The 13906-nt window shown below is 35.0% G+C and overlaps 1 protein-coding gene across 2 annotated transcripts in view; it reads right to left on the bottom strand.

Annotated features, from left to right (window-relative positions):
* Window positions 1-2274: 2274 nt before the first annotated feature.
* AMY2A (amylase alpha 2A) overlaps window positions 2275-13906 on the bottom strand; it is a 50111-nt gene continuing 38479 nt past the window's right edge. For both annotated transcript variants that reach the window (XM_031007661.3, XM_063696498.1), the window contains exons 2-11: window positions 10357-10570; window positions 9865-10011; window positions 8858-9055; window positions 8182-8412; window positions 7282-7415; window positions 6347-6469; window positions 6153-6252; window positions 4064-4182; window positions 3828-3953; window positions 2275-2498 (exon numbers count right to left, since the gene is read on the bottom strand). In XM_031007661.3, coding sequence (XP_030863521.2) covers window positions 2309-2498; window positions 3828-3953; window positions 4064-4182; window positions 6153-6252; window positions 6347-6469; window positions 7282-7415; window positions 8182-8412; window positions 8858-9055; window positions 9865-10011; window positions 10357-10524 — 1536 coding nt within the window. In that variant the 5' untranslated portion in view covers window positions 10525-10570 and the 3' untranslated portion in view covers window positions 2275-2308. The remainder of the gene's footprint in view (window positions 2499-3827; window positions 3954-4063; window positions 4183-6152; window positions 6253-6346; window positions 6470-7281; window positions 7416-8181; window positions 8413-8857; window positions 9056-9864; window positions 10012-10356; window positions 10571-13906) is intronic.

Below are 13906 nucleotides of genomic sequence, written 5' to 3' on the forward strand. Positions count from 1 at the left end.
GGAGGCAGGAATAGGGTTAAAACACTCCCTCAATTAAATTGTCTCACCCAACTTTATCTACTGTACAATCTCCTGGGAGGCCTAGGAACCCAGAAGAGCTGTGTGAGGAGGCATTGTGCTGGTAAAAATGACTACTCCTGCCAGCTAGCACCTCCACATCCATGGGTGCAATTCATGCTTTCATCCGTGGACAGCACCTATGATGGTTACCGGGACCCAGAGGAGATGGGAGGAAAGAGGAGAACAGAGACACCCCTGTAATCTTTTGCTTCATCCTGGGTCACTTCAAAAGGAGAAAGGACACTAAGGGACACCTTATATTCCCCCCGTTTTCTGCATGGGTAACAACCCATCTTGGAACGGGTTGGAATAACTTGGAATGGAATCCAGGCCTGGGACTCCATAAGCTCACTGTTCAAGTCACCCACATAAACTGGTAAGTAACAAACTTTGCTGCAGGCCTCTATCTTGTTTTATGTCTTGAGCACAACCTGTAACCTTTTGGCAGTACTTTTTTAGCCATTGCCATTTTACAATGGTGGCCCAGGTTCAATCCCAGCTTGGGTAATGAATACTTTCATTTTAATAGCTGAATGACCTTTAATCATCTCTTCCTCCTCCACGAACAACTCTAACTTCCTTTCTGAAATCTTCCTTTCTCTAAATTACCTTTAAAGTTTCTAGATCTAGTCAAAGCTGCTTACCACCACTTATAAAATATCTTGAATACTCACAGTTAACTTATAACCTGATTGAGATTGTTGGTTTCACCTGTAATGTTACTTTTGATAAAGTTCAAAAGCCAGAAATATTACCTGCTTGATTTAGCAAAAGTCAGGTAACAGAAGATTTCAAAGGATTTTCTGAAACAGTGCTCAGCTTGATTAAAAGTGGATATTCAAGTTACAGGTATATTTAAAAGGCTTGTATGTTTTTCTCTTCTTGGATTGTGTTTTTCTTGAAAAGAACTTTTCTGTTGACTGAATTACTGTCCTCCACTCTGTCTTTCCACTCTTAATGCACCCAAGGTAATGTCTGGTGGCCTGAAACTTTTTGGGAAAAACAGAAAAGGCACGATGGATTCCATTTTGGGAGAACCTCTGTTTTCCTGATGGAATCCCAGAATTTAGAGGCTGGTAGATCCCGCTCAAAATCTGTTTTTGTCTTACAGCTATACAAGTTGATTAGGCCCTAGAAACTTCATGGTTTTCTATCCCTGCTCTTAAAGGGCTCTACTGGGAAGCCAATAATTCAATTAGGAAGTGGGACAAGAAGAAATCTTAGAACTACTGGATCTTCTTCTGTTTGTCTGTGTAATGACATATGTGTTGTGTGTGATGTCTGTAATGAGCTATAACTGATTGCCTTAAATAAAAATATGCACTTAAATCAAACATTTTAGAGGAAAGTTAAAACTGCAATGCCTTTTAGTTTATGTGACTTTAATCTCTAAGAAATGAAAATTGTTTTAAAGATCAAATTGGGAAATGCAAATATCATCAACATGTAAATAGGAGGTTTAAATCATATAAGTTAGATAACAGGTTTGCTAAATGTTTCAAGGTTGTATACTGCCTACTTTACAACTTGATAAGGCCTGGGGACATATGAAATTAGCCATGCCCCTAACTAGGATGGAAAAAGTCAGACTTTATCTGCATCTAGTACATAATTGAAAAAACTTACCAGGTTTTACATTAAAGTTAAAAATTTACCATTTTTTAACTTTAATGGTAAATTAAAGTTACCATTTTAACTAAAATGGTAAAGTTAAGATTTACCATTAAAACATGTAAATAAGACAACTAAAAATAAATTTACATGCAAAGTGTGTAAGAACAGTAAAATGTGTTTGTCATAAAAGATTATAAAAAGGCATAAAAATGTAAACCTTGCCTATGGAAAAAGGAATGTTTTGAAACCAATGTAAGGGTAAAATTTGGTTTTCTTTCCCTTGTACAGATTTTTCATGTAATAGAGAAGAATAATGAAATATTTGGTTTGCCTTGTTGGTAGACTGCCAAGGAGAGAAAAGAGTAGACAGGAGACAGACTGTTTGGAAAGCTAAGTCTTCCCTCTTAATGAATAAAGATTGTTGCCTAGTTTCAAAATTTCTGAGACATCCTTTTGCCAAAATAAATAACTTCTGTGTAACCTGGAATTGTGTTTCATACTATCAACTGTTTTGAACCTCTAATTACTAATTAGAGCTTTTAGTAAAAATTAATGAAATATAAGTACTGCTGTATATGTAAGAAAAGAAACACACTTGGCTATTGTTTTGAGGACATGCATTTAATTTTAAATTTTACAATTTAGATTCAGCATGAATTGCAATAAATGGATCTTCAGCAGAGTTACTAATAGAAAAATTAGCTTTGCCATCATCAGAAACGTAAATTTTAATGCCTGTGCAATTGCCATTAATTTTATCTCCAGAAATGACATCACAGTATGTGCCAGCAGGAAGACCAGTTTGCAAAGTTAAAGAAAATGACCTGTAAAATAAAATTTCAGATTTAACTTCAATACAATGAAAATCAAGAATACAGACTAACACAAATAAACACCATAACTTTATGTTGTAGAAACCTAAGCAGTGAAGTCTTATTAAGAAGAAAACCCATATGCCTCTCCAGTAGGTGGAAATAGCTTTCTAGGACCAAAAGTAACCTTACAGAAAACCTAGCAATTCCCTGGTTAGTAGCGAAAATATTACCAAAACATCAAAGTTGAAGAATATCACTGAAGATTGGCAGGAACGGTCACACTTTGATAAAAGTTCTACCTTGGTAAAATCAAATTTGTTCTCAACTGAAATTAATAGCAATTACTCTTAAAAATTTAAAGGGTATTATTTTTTAACCTCCTTCTTCTCCCATGAGATCAAAACGAATTTGGGAAGCACTTAAAAATAATCTAGCATTTCTATGAAGAAGTGATAGTTTGAAATATAAAGCTTTCTCACAAAAACTTATTTTGGTATTTTCATCCACAAAAGAAAGAAATTAAAAAACTAGACATGGGCTTTTTTGGCAGGAAAGAGATCAACTTGACTTGTATATTGATGTATTTATTTACTTTTCATCGGTGAGATATAGTTTATACTAGAGTGAGCTATGTATGAGTGTCAGTTGGTCTTGGACAGGGACAATTCAACTGTTTACACCAAGGTCTTCTGAGCTATATCTTAGAGAATCATTTATACTTCAGGTAAAGCATATAAGAATCACAGATGAAAGGCCAATAATGAGAAGTTTCAAAAATAAAACTCAAATCTCCTGAAGCAAAACATTAACCACAAGATACATATTATTCACACATATGCTTTAAAAATGTTATTTGTCACAAGGAGACAGAGAAGTGAAGAAAGTATACCAAAAAACTACGTAGAGCAGTCATTGAGAAAAAGAGTTAGAAATAAAGATATTTTAGTATCTAGGCAGCACTTCTCCATGGTTAAAAAAGCAGGATTATAAGATACTTTTTTTTAATGATTTCACAATCCTTATATTGATTGTGATTTTATATATTGATTTTGTGGCATGTGTAGGTGAGCATTTGCATGTGCATTCTATATATGCATATGATACTGCAAGGGTGCACAGAAAAGATTCTGCTTACAACAGAAAGTACTTATGAAAAAAGAAGAACGAAGGAGTAACAGCCATCATCTTTTTGCTTCTGCCCAATTTTGATCTCTATTGTCTTCTTGCTCCACTGACTACATGATTTTTCAGATATGATAAATGTCAATGAACAGAAAAAAAGGAATAAACCAAGAGCATACAGGTACAAAATATTATTTTTAATTGATATGTACTTACCAGTCATCATTGTTGAAAACAATGAATCCTCTGTTTCCTCTCCCAAAAGCCACTTGGTTGCTCCCATTGTCATACCAGTTTGTAAAAGGCTGGCCATCCACTACATTGCGGAAATTAACCATGTTCCTAAAAACACAATACCATATAAAACATTGATATTCTTAAACTTCAACTGTTTTAAATAAAATGCAATGGAAAGTTTACTATTAGAGGACATTCTAAATAAATATTCTCACCTTATTTGGCGCCATCGATGTTCACAGACCCAGTCATTGCCACAAGTAGTGTCTGGATTAATAGTAACTTCTTTAGTTACTCCATTATCATTTGGTGGCCCAACCCAATCATTAACATCCTTAAGTAGGGGGGAAAAAGCCAAATTTTACCATGCATGTATTTACCTCTTCCTTCTCCTTTACACCAAACCCAACCTATCCTGTTACTTGTGTCTCTGCATTCAGTGACTTTATCTAGAATCCAATGCCTTCATTAATGTTTATAGCCCTTTACTGGGTCTTCATCATCTCTCTATCCTCTGGTTTTCTTTTGGCATATTTCAAACAAGGTAACAAATTTTTATCCCCTCCTTTTCATTCCAAGGAACTGCAAAGGCTTCTTTGCTCTGTCACCCAGGCTGGAGTACAGTGGCATGATCACAGCTCACTGCAGCCTTGATCTCCCAGGCTCAAGCGATCCTCCCATCTCAGCCTCCCAAGTAGCTAAGACTGTTGGTGTGCACCACCGCAACCAGCTAATTTTTAAAAAAATTTCAGTAGAGACGAGGTCTTGCTAGCTTGCCCAGATAGGTCTTGAACTCCTCAGGTCAGCTGATCTTCTTGCCTTGCCTCGCTAGGTGCTGGGATTACAGCTGTGAGCCACTGCACCTGGCCTGCAAGAACTTCTTAACATCATGGTAAGCCATGCAATGTCATTGAAATGGGAAGGGCATTAGTACTAGAAACACCAGGATTAAAACATAGGCTCTATTACTAGTACCTGAGAAAATTTAATCAATACACATAATACCTCTGTGTCTCAGTTTCCTCATTTGTAAAACGGGAATATTGGTTTTTTTGCAATAAAAATTAAGTAATATATGTGAAAATGCCTTGAATGTGACATGTGCTGAATAAATATTAGAATCATTCATGCTTCTTTTTAGATAAATGTACAAAACAATACATCTGAACATTATTTATAAATTGACCACATTTTTAATATTATGTTTTTCTGATTGGCACTTTAAAAAATCTTCATTAAAAAATCCAGAGGAATCTTACGAAGTTTTTCAGTGTTGACTTTATAATCATGTCATATGGTGAAAAGTGAACAAAACTAAGAATTTTTAGCATGCAGCAGTCCTGGTAAAGTGGAAATGTTATAGTGATAGAAAAAATAAAAATACTCTATGACTCCTAACATCAGAAATAAGACCAATTAGTAGAAATTAAAAGAAGTTGGCTCAATATAAAAGTACACCTTCTAAATATTAAAGCTGTTTAACAATAGAATCAATTGCTATACGAAGTGCGGACTTCTCAAACTGAAAGGAATCTAGAAAAAGCTAGCTAGATATCCGTGTGACTCATAGGAAGGAGGAATTTCTGCTTTAGTTCTGAAGTCTCTGATGCTGTTTCTGAACCGTTTAGTTTAAAAGAAAACCTTCTACTAGCTTTCCAAATATCTGTACACTCTTATTTCTCTGTTCCTTTTTGAAACTTCTCATCAGATTAATGTCTTTACCATACTCCCAAATATTTTTCTCATTCTTACCTTTCTTGGAATACTCTCTAAATTTCTATTCTTTAGTACATATCATTTCCTTCCTCTTATATGATACTTTCCCTATTTAACTCAGCTCAACTGATTCATTTCTTTCTATTCCATATAACTTTTTAAAAGTATTTAACAAACATTTATATTGTTCTCACTACGGGAAGATGATGTTTTAAGTTCTCTAAAAGTGTTGGCATGTATAATCTTCCTATCAGCCCTGAGGTAGGTACTTATTCGAAGTATATATTTTAATCCCTGTGTCTAGCTCTTAGTTTTGAGTGTTTTTCTGTTTTTTGTTTTTTTTCCCTGCGGGCTAAGGGGATGTTTGTCATATCTCTGAAACAGCTTGCATACTCTTTGTCAACGGAGAATATAAATTTTACTCCTTTAATATAACCTACATTACTAAAATCACAGCCCTGTATCCAGTTTACAATTAATTAAATATTTGTTGAATAAATATATAATTAATAGTTGTCATGTTAAGTTAGAATAAGATTACTTCCTTTTTCTTCAGAAAAGGATATATTGAACAACTCCAAAACTTACGTTTCCATTTTGAAACTGTCTTGGCCACCGGTAGCTTGACATTACTCGTGTAAATCCGTAAGGATGAGCAAGCATAAATCCAACTGCCATTTTGTACAGCCTGGAAGTTACATAATTATATTTTCATAGAATGTCAGAATATTCTTGCCATCATTAAAAGATGTGTTAAAAAAACAGAGAACTTGATTTTCTACCTAGCATCCCAGAAGGTAAGAATAGAGGCTCCTCCAGCCCCATGTCCTCGTTGATTGTCATGGTTATCCACAAAGACAAGTGCTCTGTCAGAAGGTATGAAACCCCAACCTTCTCCCCAGTTCCTATTTTTGAAACATAAGATATACGTTGATGTATCATTTCACAACAGATTGAGAGTAACTTAACTGTGCATCTCTTTCTGTAAGGCATGGCATCTGAAGATTAAATTCTTTCCCTAATTAAATGCTTTTTCTGTAAGAGAGATATATATATACACACACAAAAACACACACACACATATATATACACACACATCAAACACACACACGTGTGTAATCTACATGTATGGTCCATATTTGTATATACATGTATGGAATACTTATATTCATATTATAATATAAGATTTTTGTTATTAAATAAGGTCCTTTCAGAGGTTTCAGCACATTGTAAGTTAGAGGCACTCCAGAAGGATCAATATCCATATCACATTATACAGAATGTCAAACTAGATTAAAATAAGGCTTCACTACTGTATTGTTATAATATAAATATTTTTATATTTTTAATTCATATAATATATGTAAATTCTACAGGATGGAAACTTTGTACATACTTTATAAATGATAGGATCATTTTAATAATAACCTGGCTTTAAAAGATTATATGCAAACATCAGTCAAATCCAGTATATTCATCTCGTACTTAGATGAAAACTCCTAGGGTAAGTTTAGCGTTCCTAGGCATATTGCCTTGTGACAGACACTCTAAATACAAAAGATGATTGATTAGAGTTTAGGGCACTAGAATACTTATCATTCACAATTGACTCATTGATAGTTGTCTGAATAAGAATGTTCCAGAAGATAAATCACACTGAGGTAGTATGACTAAGAGATCCATGAAATACTTCAGGGGAAAAGTTGTATTTATTTACTTTAAGTAAGACATCTTCTCTCCATCCCACTTGCGAATAACTGTGCCGAGTTTTGCACCATACTTGAATTCTGTCACCCGGCCATTACCAAAGTAGTCACTGCTTTTAATTGGCTCACCACCCAGATCAATTACCTAGTAGAAATTTAGGAAAAAATAACATTTAGTGTAAGGACTTTAAAGCATTTTAACCAATAAGTTAATATTATATAAAAATAGCTTTATGCTATTTGTTATTTATTAATAAATTAAGCTATTTATTATTTCTTTTTGTCTTGTTTTGTTTTGTTTTTTAGAGACAGGGTCTTGCTATGTCGTCCAGGATGGTCCCAATCTCCTGGCCTCAAGCAATCCCCCTGCCGCAGCCTCCCAAAGTGCTGAGATTACATGCACGAGCCACCACGCCTGGTCCTGTTTGTTATATGAAATGTGCAAAATGGTTTTCTTATTCCTATTATCTCAACAGGTAATATTCTTATATTCTTTTATTTGATAAAGTATAGGCTACAATATTGAAAGAAGCATAATGTCAAAGATACCTGTTGTCCTGTGAAAATACTTACCTAATTTTTAGTCTTGTACATCAATGATAATAATAAGAGCTCACACTAATAAAACATTTAGTATCGACTGAAATTCCTTGGTAAATATTAACTTGTTTCATTATCCAAAGAAAGTAAAGACATAACTATTATCAGTATCCTACATTCTGTGTACCTCCATAAAACCTGTTGTGATAAAGAATTAGATATGCTGTATGTGAAGAAGAGGAGGTTAAAGAACACTGTTTTATGTAAATGTCTCATTCCTTATCCTACAGAAATTGCATTTTTAATTAAATCTTCCATTAATTTTCTAATGAATAAGATGATATTTTATATGCATATAAGTATTGACGTACCTCCTGGTAAATGAAAGGTTTACTACCTTCCGGGAACCAGTTACTGTTTAGATTATGCAGTTTGTCCAAAATTGCCTTTATGTCTCCAGGCCACATGTGCTTGGAAGCATCAAGTCTGAACCCTGCAACACCAATGTCAATGAGATGGTTCATATATTCGGCAATCTTAGAACGCACATAATCCTTCTCCAGTGCAAGATCAAGAAGACCAGACAGACGACAATCTCTGACCTGTTGAGGTAAAAATGTTATGATTGATTCATAAAACCTCATTTTTCTCCTAAGAATCCATTTGATTATTCATTTATTCCATGATTCCTCAAGAGATATTCTATAGTGACTTCCTTGCATTGGGCACTGGGAATGCTCACATTCTACTACAGATGTATCTTTGAAATATTTTCTAATAGAAAATAGAGAATTTAGGAAATAAAGTCGATGAGATTTTTAATTGGGAACTTCTTAGAAGTGGGCAAATGTGTATTGATTAAAAATCTTAAATCAATATTTAAAGGTTTTAAAATATGGACTTGAGTTTCTTAAAGTAGTCAAACTTGTTAACCTCTGTCCCTAAGAGATCTAAATTCATATTTACAATGAAGTTCAATTAGCTACATGTCTACAAGAAAAGGCATATATTACTCTTTATTCAGATCACTCTCGTAAAAAAAATTACCTGAGTAGCATCATTGTAGTTCTCGATATCTCCACTTCCAGTTTTACATTTACCATCATTAAAATCCCATCCAGAATATGGGACTGCTGGAAAGTCCCTACTTCCAGGGTTGAAGTAACTTCCACAGGTACTGCTTGTTCCTGCACTCACAGCATTACCACACATATGATTAATTACAGCATCCACATAAATACGAACCTAGAAAACAAAGTTTCTACTTCAGTGTGACTTACAGAGAGGTAGAAATTTAAAGCATTATTGATTCAAGTTTATAGTATGTTAATAAAACTCCAAAATATTTCATGATATCTTATAATTATTTCCCTACAAGATCAAAAATCAACTGTGAAAGGAAAGTAATGTGAACTAAACACCTACATGCCTTCTAGACACTTGGTCAAATATTTATAGGAATGATAAATTGAGAGACCAGAAACTACCATAAATAGGAGGAAATGCAAAAAGCCCACTTTGGGAAGACAAAACTCAGATGAGAGTGGAAAGGTTATTGTTTTGGAAATTTCAGTGGGTCACCAGGAGAAAGCCTGTACTCTCTATGAAGCTTTTGAAGACAAACAAGGTAGCTATTAATCTCAATTTATGCTCCTCATTAAATAGAGAAGCTAGCTATTCACCATGAAAAACCCAAGAATTACGGATGGAGACACAAGTCACCTAAAAATGATAGCAAATATTGTAACTGGAATTATATTTCCTAACCAGTAAATTGTTTCCAGGAAATACGAACAGTTATAAGGGTTAAAATTTGATGTTTTGCTTTAGAAGCAAATTCTGATTTAAACTTTAACTTACCTCTTTAGTAGATAGCACATACACAAATATTCACAAAAGTTGAACATAAAGAAACAGTTAATTTTGAGTTTTAAATTATGAAGTAAAATTAAAAAATAAAATATGGAAAATTTTCTGCTGAAAAGGAGCAAGAAAGAAGAGAGAGAAACCATTTTCCTGTCTGTTATTTTCGAAGGAAACTAGAATTCACTTACCCCAACATTGTTACATCTAGTCACCATGTTTCTAAATTCATCTTCATTTCCAGATCTTGTGCATAATTTATAGCTAACTGGTTGGTATCTTTCCCACCAAGGTCTGAAAGGGTTGTAAATTGCAACATTTTCATTTGGTGGAGAGACCTACAAATTAAACAGTCTTCATAAGTACCAAATTCTGTCTTACTGTATATCATTGAATGTTCTAGAATCTAATCAATAATATAAAACATTCTTGAATCTTGGCATAGGCAGCTATCTCTTGAAAATATTAATAGCACATTGGAGGGCTCTTGTTGAAGAAAGATTATCTCAGAAACAAAATATAAAGTTGCCAAGAATACTACATAGATTTTTCCTCAGAAATCTCTTTTACTTAGAATACTTACCTGTGAAGTAAAATGTTGCCCATGCTTCACAGATAAGATCAGAATACTATTTGCTACAAGCACAGTGAATTCCGCAATTGATACTATGAATCATACCCACCTGAACCCCTCCAAATCCCTTGGGAGCTAAATATCGCTCACATTCAAGAGCAATATCAACCCATCGCCATTCAAACAGATGAACAATAGATGTCCGTCCTTGTTGTGTATTTGGGGAATACTGAGCCCAGCAGAACCCAATGGTGAAAAGCAACAGAAAGAACTTCATTTTGCTTTGAAGTTGTCAGTGTCCTTTCCAGAAACTATTTATATTCCTGTAAGAAGCACATTTTACAAAGTAAATATTAGCATGAATAAATACTTGAGGGCAAACTGTTTACTCATAAACTGAAAAGGATTATCAATAATAATCCTAACAGGTGAAGAAAATCAAAGTCTCTCATGGAAATCATCTAAATGACCTTTTAGATATTAATGTTTTTCTTAGGTTCTGGCAGCACTTTTATTTTTCCTTAAACAGTGACCTGTTGCTGGGGCCTAATGTTCTCACATAACAGTAGAAAACCAAAATTTGTTGTCATCTCTTTAAAGATCCAGAATGGCATACAAAAAAACTTTACATAAATTAAAAGGATGAATACTTTTACAGGTATAAATGCGAACCCCTTCCAACTCAAGGCAAGTAACAGCCCACGGTGCTCTGGTAGATAACGTAGGCTAAGAAAGGAAACTGGGTCCTATGGCTTGGACTTTCCAACCCTGACAGACCGACAGGACAGAAACAAGTGGTCCAGAAGCCCTTACCAGCCTCTAGACAAATCCCAGAACACTCAGCCCTGACACATTAATACCCTGTACAGATCAGAGACTGCTGGCCGCACAGACTCACCGAGCCAGACTGGTCTTCCACAAGCATGTTTTTAGCCATGAAGTGACCAAGCCACGTGTAATAAAGACTGAAATCAAAGATATGTACAGATACCAAGGGGAACAGTTAACTTGAATACAAGGTCAAAATCAGCAACACATTCTACAATCCAGTGCTGATACTGAGAGGAGACAAAGACCCTCTCCTTGTTTTATATTGTTTTCTATTCTGTAAAAACAACAAGGAAGTACAACCAAAGACATGCAGCCCAGCGCCAGGCCTGAAACCAGGCCTGGGCCTGATTGGCCTAAACCCAGTAGTTAAAAATCAACTTATGATTTAGAAGCTGATATTATTCACAGATTCCAGACATTGTATAACAGAACTCTGTGAAACTCCCTGCCCTGTTCTGTTTCTCCCTGACCAGCAGTGAATGTAGTCCTTGTCACGTATCCCTTGCTTGCTCAAATCAATCACGACCCTTTCATGTGAAATCTTTAGTGTTGTGAGCCCTTAAAAAGGACAGAAATTGTGCACTCCAGGAGCTCAGATTTTGAGACAGTAGCTGGCCGATGCTCCCAGCTGAATAAAGCCCTTCCTTCTACAACTCGGTGTCTGAGAGGTTTTGTCTGAGGCTCGTCCTGCTACAATGTCAGATACAAGCTTCAAGGACAACTTCTTTCCAAAGGCTTATTCCAGTTTGGTGCGGCTAGCATGTGGTGTATTTTTTAATTTACCTGACCAAATGCACAAAGGGAGAACACATTCTTTTTTTAATTGTCTATATAGAGTCAGAAGTTGAGTCTTTTAAAGGATTGAAATAAAACAGAATATTCTAACTGGACTAAGATCATATGGTATGCGCCTTATTAATATGAACATTTATTTCCAAATATTTTGTTTTTATAAGAAGTGTTATAATGAACATCTGTATACATGTTTACACATGGGTAATTCTATATGCTAGATAAACGTATGGTAAACATGAAGCATATTTTTATATTTTCATATTGTGCAAAATTGCCCTTACAAAATTTATCAATTTTTACTCTCTAGTAGCAGTATATTATAGTACCTTTTGCCACACTCCCACCAAAAATTAATATTATCATAGCTCTAATTTTTGACTAATAGATTAAAAATGATTTGGGTCGGGCACGTGTCTCACTCCTGTAATCCCAGCACTTTTGGAAGCTGAGGCGGGCAGATCACGAGGTCAGGAGACGGAGACCATCCTGGCTAACATGGTGAAACCCTGTCTCTACTAAAAACACAAAAAATTAGCCAGGCATGGTGGCGGGCCCCTGTAGTCCCAGCTACTCTGGAGCCTGAGGCAGGGGAATGGCGGCCTGAACGTGGTAGGTGGAGCTTGCAGTGAGCCCAGATCACGCCAATGCACTCCAGCGTGGGTGACAGAGGGAGACTCCGTCTCAAAAAAAAAAAAAAAAAAAAAAGATATGTGTTTTTCCCAATTACTAGCAAGGCTGAACATCATTTCACATTTTTTGGCCTTTTGAGTTTTCTCTTGAAATTTGCTTCTTCCTTTTCCCATCTAGTTTTGCTTTAATTATTTTTTTTCTTATTGAGTGTTTCGTGTTCTTATGTTGTTATCGTTTGTCATGTATTGGAAATATATTGTCCTAATATATCACTGTTTTTTGAAGTCTTTCCAGTGCAAATTTAAGCAATCATGGATGTTGGTAAGAATTAGGACAGTGTCAAAGGTATGCCTGCATTATTATTTTTTGTCCAAGTACGCTCATGCATTCCTTAATGACAGGAGTATGTTCTGAAGACAAAGCCCTTAGGTAATTAAGCCACTGTGCAAATGTCATGGAATGGACTTCATTAACCTAGATTGCATAGCCTATTTCTCCTAGACTACAAACCTGTAAAGCATGTTATTTTACTGAATACTATAGGCAACTGTAACACAGTGTACTTGTTTATCTAAATACACTTAAACATAGGAAACTTCCGATAAAAATATGGCATAATAAACTTAATGGGACCACCATCATTTATGTGGTGCATGACTGTATTCAACATGCAAAAGGTTTTAAGTTTTGAAGTGATTATTTTTTTAACTACAGTGATTCCTCCTCCCTCCATATCCATGAGGAATTTGTTCCAGGAACCACCATGGATACTTAAAGTAATAATTACTCAAGTCCTTTATAGAAAATATAGTATTTGCATATAACCTTTACATCATCTCAGATTACTTATAGTAACTAATGCAACATAAATGCTATGTCAAAAGTTGTGACACTGTGTTGTTTAGAAAATAGTGACAAGAAAAAAGTCAACACATGTTCAGTATAGATGCAACCATCATTTTTCTTATCTTTTCCTTAGATCTTGTTTAATAAGATTAGATTTAAGACTAAGTGGTAAGGAGGATGGGAATAGAGACAGAGGAACAATGTATTAATGATAGCTTTGGTGGTGGTTGTTGTTGAGGTGTCCCTATGTCACCCAGGCTGGAGTGCGGAGATGCAATCATGGTTCACTGCAGCCTCAAACTCCTGGACTTAAGTGATCCTCCCTCCTCAGCCTCACAAGTTGTTGGGATTACAAGCTAGACCCATTATGCCTAGCAATGATAGGTTTTTTTTTCAAAGTTAAATGTCATTATTTTTTATATTGAAATATCTTTTACTACTTTTTCGAAATATTACTGATTACTTAGAACCCAAAATCTGGAAACCATTGAAAAAATGTATTCCAATAGTCTCTTTCACTGTTAACATTCTCTGATCCTATGATTTATCCTTCTCTT

This window comes from Gorilla gorilla, chromosome 1, assembly GCF_029281585.2.
Source record: "Gorilla gorilla gorilla isolate KB3781 chromosome 1, NHGRI_mGorGor1-v2.1_pri, whole genome shotgun sequence".
Lineage (NCBI taxonomy): Eukaryota > Metazoa > Chordata > Mammalia > Primates > Hominidae > Gorilla > Gorilla gorilla.